This window comes from Mixophyes fleayi, chromosome 4 (genome assembly GCF_038048845.1).
Source record: "Mixophyes fleayi isolate aMixFle1 chromosome 4, aMixFle1.hap1, whole genome shotgun sequence".
Taxonomy (NCBI): Eukaryota; Metazoa; Chordata; class Amphibia; order Anura; family Limnodynastidae; genus Mixophyes; species Mixophyes fleayi.
In genome coordinates, this window is record NC_134405.1 from 13129860 (window position 1) to 13150549 (window position 20690).

Here is a 20690-nt window from a genome sequence, read left to right on the forward strand (position 1 = left end):
TACCTGATACTCCTGCTTGATACAGTGATTTTCCTCTTTACAATCTTGTAAATGAAGAGGATGGGGGCATTTTTCTGAGGTATTTTTGATACTGGATCCATCTATGGAAGACACACAGTGACTGAATACATTGTTTATAGGTGGTGATCGAATAATGTGTGCTCTCCCCTTTACAATAAATGATAGTCACCTCTTACCCAGTGATGTGAGTGGCCGGTGATTCTCCATCATCATGTCCTTGTACAGACTCTGGTTTACTTCTAAGTTCCCCTCCTCCTGCATGGAGAAATAGAGAGTAATATCCTGATACCTTCTAGGAAATGACACACACACAAGTATATAGCTGTCATCCAAATGCATCCTCCGGTACCTCAACATTACGTATTTCTCCTCGCACCTCTATGGCGAGGGCCAAGAGTAACCAGCAACACACACAATTATACAGTCATCATCCAAATATATCCCCTGGTGTTACTGTATAATGTCCCATTCCCAGCAGTCACCAGTTGGATGATGTTGTTCCAGGATCTTTTGGTCATTGTTCCTCTCGTGTATCAGAGAGTGAGGTGTAGGCACCGTGTTGTGAATCTAGGTCCTGCTAATTTCTCCTGACACACGGGGATGATTCTGGGTGTTAGATACATTTTTTTAAAGGGATTAATTGTGCAAAAAATACAACAGTCTATTATACAAATACAATCCCTGTCCTATATGTAACCATAGAAAAAAGTTTACAGTATATAGCACATGCCTCTCTTTCAGCTTTATCGTACTATTTGCCGGTTTCATTTAAATGGATTAATGTTAAAATGTCTCCTTAATCAAGCATGACTACAGAGTGACCGTGTACAGTCTCTGACATAGATATATATAAATAAGATGGTATTCATATATAATTAGAGTAGCGCATAAATTATAATATATAATGCTGTGAATCAGTATACTATAAGCTACTAACTAAAACGAGCAGACATCTGTCGTGGCAGTCAAGCAAGGTAACCGAGACCTGTAGAATAAGAAGGGCACTACGTATTCGTGATTTTTATTTTTTTTAATGTTTCATTTGTACTTATGGAATTTGTAATTATATATTTGATCCTAATAATTGTGCTTGTATCATTTACACTTGTAAATGTGTACTTGTATTTTTTATTATGCTTACTTTGTGTGATTTGTATGCTGACTGTCCCGAGCTGTGTTAATTTTGGAGCCTTAACAATAAACAATGATGATGATACTGATAGGACAAGTGGGACTGTGTATGCGGTCATCAATAAATAATGTGCTATTGTTGCTGTTACTGATGCTTCTTCGATAATGCAGTAATTATTGATGATCAGAAAGAGGGCCCCACTCACGGACAGAAATACATACAGTATAAAATATACCTGACAATAATGCGATGCAGAGAACACAAATATATTAATAATGTCGGGGCAGCACGGTGGCCTAGGGGTTAGCACTTCTGCCTCACAGCGCTGGGGTCATGAGTTCAATTCCCGACCATGGCCTAATCTGTGTGGAGTTTGTATGTTCTCCCCCTGTTTGCGTCGGTTTCCTCCGGGTGCTCCGGTTTCCTACCACACTCCAAAAACATACTGGTAGGTTAATGGGCTGCAATCAAAATTGACCCTAGTCTGTCTCTCTCTCTCCCCCTCCCTCCGTCTGTCTGTGTATTAGGGAATTTAGACTGTAAGCTCCAATGGGGCAGGGACTGATGTGAATGAGTTCTCTGTACAGCGCTGGGGAATCAGTGGCGCTATATAAATAAATGGTGATGATGATGATGATGATAATGTAAACCACTTGTTCTGGGGTTACATAATAGGGTTTGGCATAATGGCTTTAATCGACACACAATAAAACATGCACACTGCTAATATAACATCGGACCAAGAAATCATCAAGTACATACACATAGGGCTAAATTTACTAAGCTGCGGGTTTGAAAAAGTGGGGATATTGCCTATAGCAACCAATCAGATTCTAGCTTTCATTTATTTAGTACCTTCTACAAAATGACAGCTAGAATCTGATTGGTTGCTATAGGCAACATCCCCACTTTTCAAACCCGCAGCTTAGTAAATGGTGATGAAAAAACAGTCAGTATTTAACTTATGTGCAAAACAAAAAACTAGTTTGCACCCCTTGCATTGTAACATGGTTTTGTCCAGGAGACTGAAATAAGATACCTCTTCATTTAAGATCATTAATGAATCAAGCCCATCATTACCATCAGGGAGCCCGCGAGTAGAAATCCGGGTTAAAATTACCCTAACGGTAATAATGAGCATCAATTACCGTAGTAACATTAATGATGCGCACACCGCAAGGTATTGAATTCCCCTTAAGTGTTACGCCAGAAGGCAAACCGTCATGGATATGCATCTCCTGCAACAAACTTACCACATGTACAACAATCACTTCACTATGCAGCTCCTCACACTGCAGGTCATCAGTCTGTCAGTGTCTTACTGGTCTTCTACCACTCTTCCCCCCTCTCTACTTTCTGCACAAGGTTCTCCTTCTCTGCAGTGCTTGACGATTCTACATTCTGGGCTCCTTACGGTCACGTATTGGTATTTTTCACATTGGAAAGCTAGGTGTAGGGTAAGGTTGTGGGAAACGCCCACCTGATGTATTATTATGGCAGGAAGGACCGAGTTCTGTTCTACCTACTGCTTAGTTACAGCAGCTAGATGATGGGTCAGTGTAAAGCTGCACATGTGAACTCACGACTTTAGTTAGGTTCCCAGAAATGTGGGTCTGAGTTACATTTCACAATAAGAAGGAAAGTAAAAAAAAGCCATAAATAAGATTTTTTTTTTACAAAAAATTCTCTCAAATTAAAGAAGAGCTGATATATCAGCTGCAATTTGAACAATGTCAGGGAATATTGCAGGGGTTTTGTTGCATTCATTTAAAAAAGTTTAAAAAAAGAAAAGTAAAAAAATTGCATGTGTACATAATTCCAATTGTAAAACGTTACGGAATTTGCTGGCGCTATATATAAAAAAATAATGATAATGAATTATAGGCCCTATACCTTTATCTAAACTGTAGTAAGCACATAAGTAGCACTTAAAAATACAAGATGAACTGGTGAATACATTTAGGATATAGCAATTCCTTGATGGCCTGAAAATAATCATGGGTTGACTAATGGAAGACATTTTTACTAGTTTTAATATCTAACCCAAATACAAAAGGATAGATATTTAAAAATGCTACCACAATATAAAGCCGTATCTCTCACAAAAACAAAAAAACCCAAAACATTTCTTTGAAAAATGACATACACCAATGTTCTGCAATAAGGATACATGCCAGACAGCAGGGAACAAGACAGCAAACACTGTGGGGTGGAGTGTACGGTAATCTGTCTTTCATTTAACACCCCTCTAATAATAATAATCATCATAAGCCCCATACCATAAGCAGCGTGTGCTGTAACCTGTCTTAACCCCTCTCCTCCATATAATAATTATAATTCCCCATATAATAAACAGTGGGTATCTTGATAATAATAATATACCATCTTATAAACAGTGGATATGCAATGCAAGGTAGCTCCTTTACCTATTGTGGGTTCTGTCAGCTCCCCCCCAACAAGCAAGCTGATCAACTAACATCAGGGTCACCAGGAACTCACCCTGTTGAACATCTGGCTGCTTTTTTTTTTTTAACTCAAAATTTTATTGCATAATAAAGTATGAATGACATAAACATAAAACAACAAGCATTTTGATTGAAATAATCACAGAGCAGAGTAGATATCCAGCAATGTCACTCACAAAACAGTAAAATGTATTGCAATATAACAAGATAGTAATGGCTAAGGGGCGGAGGGGAAAGGAAGTGGGCATTGAAGGGGGTGTAGGGTAGGCAAGGGGGGGGGGAGATGGCCGTTTCATGGGGTATACTAAGAAAAGCATGTTCACCTTCAGAAGGGAGCGCTATCAGGTCTGCATGGGGGTACTTTAATGTAGTAAGGGGGTCGATACATCTGGCTGATTTTGAGCCTATCAACTGGCTGGCTGCACCCTACCTGGTGATATAACCTGCGGCCTTGGCTGCCCCCAAACTTAGTTTGGTGCTGCTGTCCATTCGCCCACTAGTGGAGAGTAAAGTGCAGTGATCCACACCTTAAAGGGTCTACCGAACACTCTGACCAAATATGCAGAGAACAGGGAGCAACCTTTTTTTCATCCTGTACCATACTACTGATGAACATCTGTTTTTACGGTTGTCTCGCCTTTCTCGATGTCCAGCACATCTGGTGGGACTACGTCGTGCTCAGCCCGCTACTCTCACCGCCAGCTTCTAACCAGGAGACTGCCCAATCCACTATTCAGATCAAGGCCTTAAAAAACCACTTTGGCCTACACATTTTAGTGAGATCTCTGGTATGAGCAAGCGATCTGGGCTCAAAGTTCAATCCAGGCCGTACCTCTTCATTGCTGATCAGTTTCACTGACCTAGGCTGGATCATCTCTCATACACATGAATCAGCTTATTTAAGGTCCTGCTACCCCAAATTCCAGTAGACTTTACATTAAGGAATCATTGAGCAGATACTGGTGCTTTCAGCTAACCGTTCCCTGACTATTGTGGGAACCAAAGTCACACAGCTCTGCCGCCACTCCCAGCAAGAGGTTTCCCTCTTCCTTATCCCTTCTTCACCTCCAAAGAACTCAACTCGCATCCAACTGACAGGTCTGACTGCTCCTTGGGGCAACTGTCCAAATTCTGCTAGAGAAGATATTTGCTATTGTTTTTACTTTAACAAACTGCTCCATCACTATGTATAGCTTATTCTTTCATTCCATTACATGTCTAACCACACTGCCCAATGACCTGATCCATACCTCAAACTAAATTGTCCCACTTAATCCTACGGTCTCTAGAATGTAAGCACAAAAGGACAGGGTCCCCTCTACCTTTTTGTCTCACGATTGCCTGCCATCCGTCTACCTTGTATGTCCCTTGTTATGTCTGAAGCTAATTGCTTTTCAACATACCATGCCATTTGTTTGAATAATAGCATCCATCCATTTATTAGTCTGCTCAATTGTACCCACGTGTGACGATTATGTAGTATAGCTAATGACTGTTATTGTTATTTTCTGTTGAAATCATGTCTGACAATGTATAATGTATGTAACCTTGTAATGTAATCTCAGCATGTGCTTTGCTAAATGGCATGAGTCTGAAACCTATGCAAGTGTCAATTACCTGTTGAAATTAGCCAGACCAACAATATATAAGGATCTTGGAGGAGTTTGAAGCCCCAAAGTTGTAAACCACTTAAGCATTACAAGCAGAGGTGAGAATTCAAGGTCCTGTGAAACTTCCCAATCTCAGGACATCCCTAGCTCACTTTGAAAGCCCTGTGACATTTGGGAGATCAATCTGTCTTAATTGACAGCTAAAACTCCACAGGACGTGGGGTGAGGGCTATGTGGAAAAAGGTTTAAATCTTCTGCTTTAGACATCAGATTGTGCATTTTCATGAGGGGGTTTATCAAGACTGAAATGTCCAATCCTTCTCAATTGTGTTTCCTCACACACATCAAGTCTAGCTAGTTAGTGACTCTAATTTTCTTTCCTGAAACTCATTTGTGCAACATATTGTATGTCTTGTCATAATTTTTGCAAGTAAACCTTGGAAATATTTTTCAGATTAAAATACATTTTATCTAGCGTATTCTAAGTGATTCATTGTAAACTTACAAAGCTCACGGAGGCTCATGCAACATCTGTATGTGATTTAAGTGTGAAACATTAATAAGTGGTTCTGGTGAACGTAAGGACACCATAATAAATCCTTTGTGGTGGCAGAAAAGGTGCATTCATTGCTAAGTGACTAAGGTGACGCCAGTCACTGCCAGCTGTCCAGATTGCTGTATCTGGGACAGGCTGGGTGTTCGTCACACCACAAATCTATTATTTTCATGTAGGCTATGTCATTTATTTCAATTATGTCAAGTGCAAAAGAATCTGTGGTGTCATACAAATAAACAAAGAAGATGATTAGTGAACTGGGGACTAACTTCATATATCACAGTACAGAGCCCTCTCCTCTAACAATAACATACTATAATATGGATATAATATAGTTTGTACTGGGATGTGTCTTATCCCACATCATATATCACTGTACAGTCCTCTCTCCTCTATATAATAATAATAACATAATATGGATATAATACACAGTGTGTGCTGGGAGCTGTCTTATTCCTCCTCATATATCACTGTACAGACCTCTCTCCTCTATATAATAATAACATAATATAATATGGATATAATACACAGTGTGTGCTGGGAGCTGTCTTATTCCTCCTCATATATCACTGTACAGACCCCTCTCCTCTATATAATAATAATAATATAATATAATATGGATATAATACACAGTGTGTGCTGGGAGCTGTCTTATTCCTCCTCATATATCACTGTACAGACCCCTCCCCTCTATATAATAATAACATAATACAATATGGATACAATACACAGTGTGTGCTGGGAGCTGTCTTATTCCTCCTCATATATCACTGTACAGACCCCTCTCCTCTATATAATAATAATATAATATGTATATAATACACAGTGTGTGCTGGGAGCTGTCTTATTCCTCCTCATATATCACTGTACAGACCCCTCTCCTCTATATAATAATAATAATATAATATAATATGGATATAATACACAGTGTGTGCTGGGAGCTGTCTTATTCCTCCTCATATATCACTGTACAGACCTCTCTCCCCTATATAATAATAACATGATATAATACAAGATGTACACAGAAGCTGTCATGACATAATATGTATATAATAAATTACCTGACAATGTTACACATTTCCCTCCATATAAAATGGCGTCTGCAGACTGTGACCACGCCCCCTCCACAGCGTCACTCGGTGCTAGCAAAGAAATGATGGCAACGATTTCATGTGTCTGAGAGACTACAACAAAATGGCCGCCGCTCATCTGAAATGATGACACTAATAGATTAAATCAGTTTGACTCTAGCGATTACATTTTCCCAGATATAGTTTCTGCTAGTTAGAAGACATGAGCTGCAGTTTCCACAGATTTAAATCAAGTATTTCTGCATAGGCTGATATCCATTATCAGTACTACAAGAAAATGGCCGCTGAGCTCCTACACTGAGGACACGTTTTGTCATTCTTAAATTACAAAGTTTTCTCCTCTGTTTAAACTAGATATTCGAGCAGTGAGCTCATACCACAGTAATGTATGTTATATCTGCAGTGTTCTTATAATATATTAGTATATACATGGTATCTCCTACATATACATATGTGGATATATATATGTACTATACTTTATTTTACGCACCATTATATATAATATACCATATAATACACTATTACATATTATATACCATAAAATACACCATTATATATAATATACCATATACTACACCATTACATATTATATACCATATAATACACCATTACATATTATATACCATATATTACACTAAAAATGAGTCCTAAAAACGAGATTGTCCCACCTTAATGGGGAGAGTTGGGAGGTTTTCATATATCTATATTATATGTTACAAATGTTTTGTTTCTCGTGGATCTCATGGAGGGGATGTGGCTGGATCACTTATAAATAACTTATTGTAATCATATATTTAAATTATTAGCACAGTGTGCTAATTTATATAGTTGCAAATGTACTGATTCTTGATACTGTGTTTTGGAAATGCACTTATTTCATTATATTGCACCTTTTTTTTTTTTATAGGAAATGTATTTATGGCTAAGACAGAGCCACGGATGAGATTCATTTGTGTTTTCTAACTTTGCTAGAGGAAATCTCCATTTAGGCATATGTGGGGAGGGAGTCTGTTTTGCTGATAGCAGGAAATGCTAAATAAGTCTTCAGTCTGAGTGCCCAACACTTGAATACACAATAGGGGATCGTTACCTGTGTGCAGGTCTTGTTAGACAGACAGGAAACCAAACATTGTAAACAGCACATGATGTAGGATATCACAGGTAAGTGTAAATTTTGTGAAGTATAAATTGCATTTCACTCCATGTTTGGGGAAACATATTACATCCTGAGACTAAAAATATCTCAGACTTCAGGGGGCTGCCTTACCCTGCAAGGCTGTGTCCAAAACTGTATAAAACAGCACTGGTTTGTACTTAAATGTATTATTATTGTTCCATTTGACCTGATCACTGGTACCTTCAATCATGCTGAAATTCCTGTGACCTACAGATTAGACCCAACTCTAATCCGTTCCCAGCTGTACTGAGGTTTGGACCCAGCTTTCCGGTACCACCGCTCTGCCCGCTACTCAGCAGCTCTGACCAGTGGGATAGGCCAGGAGGGATCCATCCACAGCAACCCTGATCTACAGGAAGAGGTCAGGGGTACCAGCCCAGGTACACCAGTAACAGGGCACACTAGCAGGAACAGTTCCCCAGAAGGAACGCGGTTCTGAATGAGTCCATTGGTGGCAGCATTGTAAGCCCCTCCTAATGCGGTTAGAGGGTGCATTTGGGATAAAGAAAGGCAATGCAAGCCCAGCTGGTTTCCAGCAACAACAGACAGGGTGACACAGGCGGTCCATCCTGTCACTGGGGACATCTGAGATATTGGCCAGTATGACTATGTTATTACTGTATGTATTATTTCTTGATATATAGATATATATATGTATATATACACATTTTTTTTTGTTTAGTGAACTCTGGTACTGTTACAGGAGCACCGACACAGATAGTAAGTGATATATATATACACACACACTTACTATGTAAACATAATATGCCCAATAGTAGAAATAAAACTCTTTTACCTCTGCTATCACCTCCACTCCCCCACACTCTATTCATGTCTTTTACTTCCCTTTAGGCTTCAAGCTCTCACCAGCAGGGCCCAATTTCCTCATGTTCTCCTTCTTCTATTTGATCACCCTCCATATCTCTACAGTCATGGCCAAATGTTTTGAGAATGACACAAGTATTGGTTTTCACAAAGTTTGCTGCTTCAGTGTTTTTAGACCTTTTTATCAGATGTTGCTATGGTATACTGAAGTAACATTTCAAGCATTTCATAAGTGTCAAAGGCTTTTATTGACAATTACATTGAGTTTATGCAAAGAGTCAATATTTGCATTGTTGACTTTTCTTTTTGAAGACCTCTACATTTCGCCCTGGCATGCTGTCAATCAACTTCTGGGCCACATACTGACTGATGGCTGCCCATTCTTGCCTAATCAATACTTGGAGTTTGTCCGAATTTGTGGGTTTTTGTTTGCCCACCCGCCTCTTGAGAATTGACCACAAGTTCTCAATGGGATTAAGGTCTGGGGAGTTTCCTGGCCATGGACCCAAAATTTCGATGTCTTGATCCCCAAGCTAATTCGTTATCACTTTTGCTTTATGGCAATGTGCTTCATCATGCTAGAAAAGGTATTGTTCATCACCAAACTGGTCTTGGATGGTTGGGAAAAGTTGCTCTTGGAGGATGTTTTGGTACCATTCTTTATTCATGGCTGTGTTATTAAGCAAATATTGTGAGTGAGAATTGTGAGTGAGCCCACTCTCTTGGCTGAGAAGTAACCCCGCACATGAATGGTCTCAGGATGCTTTACTGTTGGCATGACACTGGACTGATGGTATCGCTCACCTTTCCTTCTCTGGACAAGCGTTTTACCAGATGCCCCAAACAATCTGAAAGGGGATTCATCAGAGAAAATTACTTTACCCCAGTCGTCAGCAGTCCAATCCCTGTATCTTTTGCAAAATATGAGTCTGTCTCCAATGTTTTTCCTGGAGAGAAGTGGCTTCTTTACTGGCCTTCTTGACACCAGGCCATCCTCCAAAAGTCTTTGCATCACTGTGCGTGCATGCAAATGCACTCACACCTGCCTGCTGCCATTGCTGAGCAAGCTCTACACTGGTGGTGACCCGATGCCGCAGCTGAATCAACTTTAGGAGACGATCCTGGCACTTGCTGGACGATCTTGGGCACCCTGAAGCCTTTTTCACAACTATTGAACCTCTCTTTTTGAAGTTTTTTATGATCTGATAAATGGTTGATTTAGGTGCAATCTTACTAGCCGCAATATCCTTGCCTGTATAGCCCTTTTTGTGCAAAGCAATGATGACTGCACACGATTCCATGCAGCTAACCATGGTTAACAGAGGAAGAACAATGATTTCAAGCACCATCCTCCATTTAAAGCATCCAGGCTGTTATCCTAACTCAATCAGCATAAGAGGGATCTCTAGCCTTGTCCTTGTCAACACTCTCACCTGTGTTAATGAGAGAATCACTAACCTGAAATCATCTGATCCTTTTGTGGCAGAGCTGAAATGCAGTGGAATTGTTGTTTTTGGGATAAAGTTCATTCTCATGGCAAAAAAAGGACTTTGAAATGAATTGCAATTCATCTGATCAATCTTCATGACATTCTGGAGTATATGCAAATTGCCATCATAAAAACTGAGGCAGCAGACTTTGTGAAAAATAATATTTGTGACATTCTCAAAACTTTTGGCCATGTCTGTACATGCATTTTAAAAAAAACGCACTTTACGTTTGCTTTGCATTCCTTAATAAGGCCCACAGTATCTTAAAGTCAATCCCTCAGAAATGAATGAACACCATATGGTCAGCCACAATCGCGCAATAGAGCATGTACATTATTACCACATTGCCAGATAATTCTTGTGATGACTGACGCAGGTACATAGTGAAGACACATGTATGGAATAATTTTTAAGTGAAACTATATTGTCGGCAACTAGTGAAAACCCTTTGTAGACATTGCCCGCTTGCTCTGTTTGAATCCTCAAAGTCCTGTGAACGATTAAAGATGTGTATTTTTATTCCAGTATTCAGCCCAGTAGGGTGCCGATTTCCCATAGTCAAAAGGAGGGTAATCACCTAGTGGATGTGGTAAGTAAAAAGGGTTAAAGAGTCAGAGAAGGGCAGTGGTGAGGTTTAATTTCTTTTCCAACAAGCCGTGACTGAGGATTGCTATTTTTGTTAAACTGAACTATATGGACCTATTGTGTGGGCGATGTGTACTGTTGCTGGTTGGAACACATCCAGGGCAAGGTGAGCTCACCGAAAGTGGGGAGACTTTGTAGACTGTTCTCTGTCTGAGCTTAGTGGCTAAAGATGGAAGCCAGACACTCTGGCGTGCAACCAACAACGAGCTCCCTATTAGACTACTACAGGGCACAATATCTATCCCAACGAGTAAGTACGCCTATACTTCGATCAGTCACAATATTAGAACTACTGATAAGTGAAGTGAATAACATTGATTATCTTGTTACATTGGCACCTGTTAAGGGGTGGGACATTTTAGGCAGCAAGTAAACAGTCAGTTCTTGAAGTTTGTGTGTTGGAAGCAGGATAAATGGGAAAGCAAAAGGATCTGAGCAACTTTGACAAGGGCCAAATTGTGACGACTGGGTCAGAGCATCTCCAAACCAACAGGTCTTGTGGGGTGTTCCTGGTATGCAGTGGTTAGTACATAACAAAAGTGGCCCAAGGAAGGGTCGGTGTACCGGCTACAGTCATGGGTGCTCAAGACTCATTAATGCGCAGGGGTAGCAAAGGCAAGCCCGTCTGTACCAATCCCACAGAAGAGCTACTGCTGCACAAATTGCTGAAAAAGTTAATGCTATCTATGATAGAAAGATGTTAGAAAACACAATGCATTTCACCTTGCTACCTATGCGTCTGCGTTGCCGCAGACTGGTTTTAGTGTGCCCATGCTGACCCCTGTCCACCGCTATAGGCACCTACAATGGACACTTGAGTGCCACATCTGCACTATGGAACAATGGAAGAGTGGGCCTGCTCTGATGAATGACGATTTATTTTACATCATGTGGATGACTAGGTGCGTTTGCGTCACTTACCTGGGGAACAGATGGCACCAGGATGTACTATGGGAAGAAGGCAAGCCAGCGGAGGCAGTGTGACGCTCTGGACCATGTTCTGGAGAGTGGTACAAAAATGAGTGTCTGCAGGCAATAGTAAAGTGTGGTGGAGGTTCCATGGAAGCTTAGGGCTGCATTTCAGCAAATGGAGTTGGGGATTTGTGCAGAATTAATTGTGTGCTTAATACTGAGAAATACAGGCAGGTACTTATCCATCATGCAATACCATCAGGGAAGTGTCTGATTGGCTCCAAATTTGTTCTGCAGCATGGCAATGACTCCAAACATACAGCCAATTAAGAACTATCTTTAGCGTAAAGAACAAGGAGTCCTGGAAGTGATCTTATGGCCCCCACAGAGCCCTGATCTCAACATACAGAGTCTGTCCGGGATTACATGAAGAGAAAGAAGGATTTGAGCAAGCCTACATCCACAGAAGATCTGTGGTTAGTTCTCCAAGATGTTTGGAATAACCTCCCTGCCGAGTTCCTTCAAAAACTGTGTGCAAGTGTACCTAGAAGAATTGATGCTATTTTGAAGGCAAAGGGTGGTCACGCCAAATATTGAGTTGATATAGATTTCTCTTCTGCTCATTCACTTTACAATTTAATTGATAAAAATAAATTATTAACACTATTTTTGAAATCCTTCTTACTTTGCAGCATTTTTTCCACACCTGCATAAAACTTTTGCACAGTACTGTATATACTGATCAGCCACAACATTAAAATCACCTGCCTAATATTGTATAGCTCCCCCTTGTGCCACCAAAACAGCTCTGACCCATCGAGGTATAGACCCCACAAGACCTCTGAAAGTGTCCTATGGTATCTGGCACAATGGCATTAGAAGTAGATCCTTTAAGTCCTCTTAGTTGCAAAGTGGGTCCTCTATGGCTTGGCTTTATTTTCCATAACATCACACAGATACTCAATCAAATTGAGATCTGGGGAATATAGAGGCCAAGTCAACATCTTGAACTCTTTGTCATGTTCCTCACATCATTCCTGAACAATTTCTGCAGTGTGGTGCATTACTTTACATTTACTATATGAAAGAGGCCATAAGGGAATACCACTGCCATGAAGGGGTGTACTTGGTCTGCAACGTTTAGGTACATGGTGTCAAAGTAACATCTACATAAATGCCAGGACCCAAGGTTTCCCAGCAGAACATTGCCCAGAGCATCACAACTCCTCTGCCGGCTTGCCTTCTTCCCATAGTGCATACTTGTACCATCTCTTCCCCAGGAAAACGCACATGCACCAGCCATCCACATGATGTAAAAGAAAATGTGATTCATCAGCCCAGGCTACCTTCTTCCATTGCTCCATGGTCCAGATCTGGTGTTCATGTGCCCACTGTAGGTGTTTTAGGTGGCAGACAGGGGTCAGCATGGGCACTCTGACCGATCTGCAGCTATGCAGCAAACTGCAATGCACTGTGCGTTCTGACACCTTTCTCTCATAGCCAGCATTAACCTTTTCAGCAATTTGTACTGCAGTAACTCTCCTGTGGGATTGGACCACAAGCGCTAGCTTTCGCACCCCATGCGCATTAATGAACCTTGTGCACCCATGACTCTGTCTCCATTTGTCCTTACTTGGACCACTTTTGGTAGCTACTAACCACTGCCTATCGGGAACACCTCAAAAGACCTGCGGTTCTAGAGATGCTCTGACCCAGTCGTTTAGTTATCACAATTTGACCCTTTTCAAAGTCACTCAGATTCTTACGCTTGTTCTATTTTCCTGCTTCCACAACATTAACTTCAAGAACTGACTATTCCCTTGCTGCCCAATATATCCCACCCCAGAGACAATAAATGTTATTCACTTCACTTATCAATGGTTTTAATGTTGTGACTGATCAGTGTATAATTATTTTCCATGTTCAGCTAATCATTATTTAGTGTCTCTATGAACCTCTGTGTAGGTTACAATAAATCTGGTTTATTGGTTATCAGTGTCAGCTTTAATTCCAGAACCACATAGGTTTCCTGAAACTTGCCTCCTATTCCCCAATAGGGGTCCCCTGAAGATAAAACTGCCTCCCAGACAAATCTCAGGATATCATCAACTGGGTTCCAGTACAGGCCCCTCCTCTGGCTATCGTGGCAACAGCTTCAAAGAGATCACTGTGCAACATTTACTGAATAAAGAAAAGCCTATTATTTTATCATCTTAACAGGGAACAACAAGTAACGAACGTTACAAGCTGGGTAATAATTTAATAAGACCATGTGGAATAAACACTAAGTGGTATTTATCAAACTTTCTAAAAAGGAAAAGTGTAGGTGTTGTCCATAGCAACTAATCTGATTCTAGCTATCATTTTCCAGAATGTGATACATAAATGAGAGCTAGAATCAGTTTAGTTGCTATGGGCAACACCTCCAATTTTCCTTTTACAGTTTCATAAATCTACCCCCAAGAGCTAACAGCCCTACACTATAGCTAGTATACATGACACTTTGGAATGTAATTCCAGGAAATGACACAATATAGCTACCAATTTAGGGAGCACTGACTGAAATAAGAAAAAAATGGATGGTATATTACCAACCAACTTCATGCACATCCCTTTACCAACCAACTTCATGCACATCCCTTTATCAGCTGCTCCGTTCCTTCATTTTTCCCTCTTGTTTAAATAATATTAATAAAAACAAGTTGGCAATTAGATTTTATTACCTTGTTTGTGTACTGACAACATAATGGCATATCATATATATATATATATATATATTTGTACAGTGCTGTTATTTTTATCTACTTATTCACTATATATATATATATATATATAAAAAGTATACAAAACACCTAAATCATATCATACGCCACTCTGCTAATTACAATATATGAGGTATAATAAAACATAGAATAGCAATATACTTCAACTTACATAAAAACAGCATCAAATTTAAGGCACTAAGAATGTTTAAGGTGTTGCATATATTCCTATCTTAAATCAATTAAAACACAAATGTCACCAACACACAGTGCTGGCAGCCATTTTGTGCCCCTTCTATAGAATGCAGCCAATCAATTCATTCAGGTACCTCAGTGATGTCTCTAGTCCCTAGTGAATTGCTCGGCTGTATTCTCATGAATGGTGCGGTCTACTAAATTTCTGCCTCCTTGTGTGTTAAGCTGTAATTTTTAGACAAACCATGCTACAGTTAGTATCGTAAAGCTAGTTAAGTAACTGAAAAAATGCAACTTCACAGAGCATTTAATTATAAACAAATACACTTATTTATTGGCCTAGTGCATACATAGAAGTATAGTATAACCACAAGTTAACCGGTGCATGATACTCATGCATTCTAGTCAAATCAAGCTACTTAAGGTGTTAAAAAGGTTCTTGTCATGCATTTGGGCCATAGCCCAGGCCTCAACCACCAACCACTCCCCACTGTCACCCCCGGCAACCACCAACCACTCCCAACTGTCACTTCTCCTTCAAGAAATATATATATATTTTTTTTAAATCTTTATAAACACTTTTAACAATTAACAAATTAAAAACATCTTAGTATACCAAATTTCAGCCCTTTCTGAATTTTTTTCCCCACACACACTAAGAATTTAGTAGGTCAGTGTATAACAACGCCCAGCAGGTGGCGCTGCAGCTTGGTTTTATTTTTTCCACACACACACAGACAGACTAACACACGCCACTAGACATTTATATTATAGATATTCTGCTTTTGGGAGCAAAGATGTAAATGCACATGGGAGAAAAAGAAAACTATGCATCAAAATTCTACTATTTTGATTCACCGTCAACTTTTCCTTTGTTTTCTCCAAACATACTGCTTATTCATGCCTCATTTATGTATCAAATCATGAGTGAGGGGACATTGGGACTGTATCTACTGTGTGTCACATTTCTGTTTATGTATGTCCATATAAAGGTGCTTTGCTGTATTCAGTGTGCATAGAAGGTACAAAAGGGGTCACATTAAAAATATAGGCCAAGGACTGGGCTCTTTCCTGTCCTTGTATGTGTAAAGTGCAAAGACCCTGGAAGGTCCTATAAAGACACACACTTCACCCTTTAAACTTCATTTAAATATATCACCCTGCAGGACAAAATCTTGTTTTCACATGTGAGAGCAAAACAAAGGACATGAGAGAGAAGACATTCAGCAAGTTATGGCCAGAAGTGCTTAGCTCCTGCTATAAGGAGCACCCTGCAGACACAACCTGAACTACAAAGCCACACATGTAACTGTATAAATTAATGTGTTGGTACAAGAGCAGCAACATGGTGTCACAAAACTGCATTTGCACTTCATCACAATGCCATCCAATTCATTCTTACTCATAATTATTTTCTATTTGAGTCCACTTATTATTTACAGATCATGGGGACCAGGTTCGCACCAAGCTATGCTAACCTCTACATGGGGAAAACGACCTCGTGTGAAGCGGACCGTTTGATGGGAACCTGGTCCTCTATGGCCGTTATATCGACGATTTATTTATTATTTAGGACCCTGGTAGATAATCTGCTCTACAATTTGTTTCCTATCTTAATAATAACTCTTATGGTCTAAAATTTACACAGCAATTTAATCCTGATTCAATCACCTTTTTTGATGTTACTCTCTTAGTAAGGGACAATTCTATTATTTCAATGAATTGTAATAAACCGGTTGATTCGAGTTTGTAGCAGTATGGTATTTTCCTTTAATTATAAAACAAGATTGAGTCTATCATTGATTTCTATGTGTCTCTTTATGAACAGATACTAAGGGCTAGATTTACTAAGCTGCGGGTTTGAAAAAGTGGGGATGTTGCCTATAGCAACCAATCAGGTTCTAGCTATCATTTTGTAGAAGGTACTAAATAAATGAAAGCTAGAATCTGATTGGTTGCTATAGGCAACATCCTTACTTTTTTTAAACCTGCAGCTTAGTAAATCCAGGGCTAAGTCTGTGATGTTTCATCACATTATTTACTTGTCTTTTATAGCCATGTTTTCCCTAAACCTAGTATAGTGGACTATGTCCTTCAATCCAGCTCAGACAATGGTTATTTACCAACTTAAGGTAATGTTGGTTTTACAACAGACAGAGAGTATTTGTGTATTCTTAAGTATTTGTTGTAATGTTTGTTGTTAAGCAATATATGGATATAATTGCTCAGTTTTGCAAACTTAGCTGTTTTACTCAGAATGATACTGTCATCAACTGCCCATATTGCATCAGCATTCACTTTAGTGTAAGGAAAAGGATTATATAAGATGGCATAGTTCAGACCTTCTGTATACCTCGCTGGTGAGTCAGGAAGGCTGTGCCAGATCTCCTCCATCATAGTATTCTAGGATGCATGATTCAATTTGAATGTGGGGTCTCCATGCTGAAAATCCAGGGAATTACGTGTGTGTCTTAACAACCTATCGAAGCTAAGTATTTTAATTGTCATATTAATTATTAAATCTTTTTCTTATACATAGTTTGTGAATGTATCATTCTTTCTTTATGCTAGTATTTCATGATTATCATCTTGAAACCTGATACACGAGTTCATATCTTCATTATACCAGTAGTCATCATAAACGGTGGATAATGAATATCCCTAAAGGACAAATGAATAGACTTAGAAGAAATTGTTCTCAAATTGAAGACTTTAACACACAGGCTGAAATTATGTCTAATAACTTTCTGGACAGAGGTTATCCTTATAGCCTTATAGAGGAGGTCAGGAAATTTGCACTTCAACAAGATAGGAGCAATTTATTAGTTCCAAAGAAACATAGTATTAAGGACAAATTGGACCAGAAACACTTACCTGCCTCTATCTCTAGGTTTAATAACCGATCATATCAGATTAGAAATGTTGTGTTTAGAAACTATAAAGTGTTGCAATATGAACCGATTTTAGGAAACCTTTTGGATACGAAACCAAGAGTTGTCAAAAATAACAGTTTGAAGAATTTTTTGGGCCCAAGCGTTTTAAAAACAAGAATGGAATGTACTTCTGCCAACATCAATGTGAAGAATGAAGTTATGTGGTTGTGCCCCAAACCAATAGGATGTTATAGATGGAATAAAAATGTCTGTTTGACCTGTACATTTTTGGAAAATGGTAAAAAAGTTATAAAATCTACAAGTAACGGATCAGAATTTGAGATAAAAAATGTATTAATTGTGATACTACGTTCATCATTTACGTGCTGAAGTGCCCTTGTGGCCTTCAGTACGTGGGCCGAACTACACGGTCCTTAAAGATCAGATTCCATGAACACAGATTGAATATTCTTCGCGGCTTACTTACGCATTGTGTCTCTAGACATTTTTACCATAAACATAATAGCTACCCGACAGCTTTAAATGTTACAGGTGTGGAGAGAATCAAACAGACTCTTAGAGGGGGAGATAAATATAAAAATCTATGTAAGGGGGAAGCCTCATGGATTTTTAAGCTAAAGACTTTATCACCCGATGGTCTAAATGACACAATAGAATTTAATGATTGGTATCTTTATTATTATTATTATTAACTAATTCCGCAGCGCTGTACAGAGAACTCACTCACATCAGTCCCTGCCCCATTGGGGCTTACAGTCTAAATTCCCTAATATACACACACACACAAAGATTAGGGTCAATTTTTTAGCAGCCAATTAACCTACCAGCATGTTTTTGGAGAACATACAAACTCCTCAGACATAAGGGCATGGTCAGGAATTGAACTCATGACCCCAGCGCTGTGAGGCAGAAGTGCTAACCACTTAGCCACCGTGCTGCCACTGACATTTACAAATTACTATAGCTTACGTTATCTGCTTGTTTTAGGTCCCTTTTGTTGATATATGATATTCTGTGAATTTAAACCCCCCAAAATGGAGTTTATTACATAAGTGCAGCACTTATTGTTGTTGCTTGTAATTTGTATACAGTATTTGTATTACTTAGGAAAGTGTAGTCCTATTATTACTGGGCAGAGTGACCGCTATATTATTATTATTGTAGATTTATAAGGTGCCACAGTGCTCCGCAGCGCTGTCCAGTAGGGAAGAGAAGGACATTTATAAAACAGTACATACATAAAACAAGAACAGACAAGGCAGCCAAAATGGAGACATGAAAACAAAGGGTATGGAGGACCCTGCTCATTAGAGAGCTTACACAGCTGAAACAAGATGAGCTAGTGTGGCTCAGAGTGGAGATTGGGATAGTTGTGAGAGTGCACTAGTGTGAATAGTGTTATCGAGGATAATGGGATTTTTATACTTACGTAAAATCCGTTTCTCTTAATCCATTGGGGGACACCGGGACCTTGGGGTAAAGAATAGAAATGGCGAACACTGGCACTTTAACTTTCAGTTAAACAAAGCTCCGGCTTCTCCCCCTCTATACCCCACCTCCTGCTAGAGCCCAGTCTATGTTTAACCAAGGGAGATAGAGAGAAACCAAAGAAAAGAGAATAAACTTAGCAACACATCATTCTCTTAACAACCAGACAACATGTCAAACAGAAGGAGAAACCAGAGCGTTAATGGTGGGCATCCGCTGTCCCCCAATGGATTAAGAGAAACGAATTTTACGTAAGTATAAAAATCCCATTTTCTCTAACATCCTTGGCGGACACTGGGACCTTGGGGACATCCCAAAGCTGACTCACGGGAGGGAACGCTCAGAAGAAACGGCCCAAAGCACCTTTCTCCCAAAACTTGCCTCCCTAGTTGCAAACACATTAAATCTGTAAAACTTTGTGAAAGTGTGTACAGACGACTACGTGGCCGCTTTACACAATTGTTCACTGGAGGCCCCATGGCGTACCGCCCAGGAAGCACTTACAGATCTTGTAGAATGCTCCCGTAGATTATCTGGGACAGGCTCCCCAGCCCCACTGTAAGCCTGACGGATAACAGCCGTAATCCACCTAGCAATGGTCACTTTAGAAGCTGGCCATCATAAAGAATCAAAAGATGAGCATCATAAAGAATCAAAAGATCCTCAGCTTTGCGTAACTTCTGAGATCTTTTAACATAAATTTGCAAGGCACGAACAACATCAAGATAACGAATAGACACATCGTTATCGGAAGAAGAGGAATCAGATAGAGCCGGTATAACAATATCCTGATTCAAATGAAACTTAGATACAACTTTAGGAAGGAAGGCGGGCTTGGTTCAAAGAACTGCCCTATCCTCATGAAAAATTAGCAGAGGAGGCTTGCAAGACAAAGCAGCAAGCTCTGAAACTCTGCATGCCGTAGAAATGGCCAAAAGAAAAACCGTTTCCAAAGTTAGAAATTTGAAATCCACTGTATTCAAGGGTTCAAACGGTGGATGCTGTAAAGCCCTCAACACCAAATTCAAATCCCATGGTGGAAATGGAGAAATATAAGGAGGTTGAACATGGAGAACACCTTGAATGAAAGTTTGCACATCAGGTATGACAGCAAGTTTTCTTTGAAAGAAGATCGAAAGAGCTGACACCTGACCCTTAAGAGAACTTAGACGCAAACCTGCATCCAAGCCATCCTGCAAGAACCTCAGTAATCTGGCCAGACGAAAAGAAGACGTAGGATGTCCCTTCTTTTCGCACCAACCAATATATGTCTTCCATACTTGATGATATATTTTGGCCGAAGCCAGTTTTCGACCACGGAGCATGGTCTGCACCACCTGATTCGAAAAGCCCTTAGCTCTTAGGATCCTGGCCTCAACAGACACGCCGTTAAAGTCAGGCGTTGCAAACCTAGATGACAAAAGGGA

The 20690-nt window shown here is 39.8% G+C and overlaps 1 protein-coding gene across 8 annotated transcripts in view; it reads right to left on the reverse strand.

Moving 5' to 3' along the window:
* The window catches only part of LOC142151043 (uncharacterized), a 160374-nt gene that overhangs the window by 15032 nt on the left and 124652 nt on the right, over nt 1-20690 (reverse strand). For 5 of the 8 annotated variants that reach the window (XM_075206310.1, XM_075206312.1, XM_075206311.1 and 2 more), the window contains 2 exons: nt 198-276; nt 4-121 (listed from right to left, as the gene is read on the reverse strand). In XM_075206310.1, coding sequence (XP_075062411.1) covers nt 4-121; nt 198-276 — 197 coding nt within the window. Of the gene's footprint in view, nt 1-3; nt 122-190; nt 277-6845; nt 6980-20690 lie in introns of those variants that run through there. The other 3 variants (XM_075206315.1, XM_075206314.1, XM_075206313.1) reach the window with 3 other exon arrangements.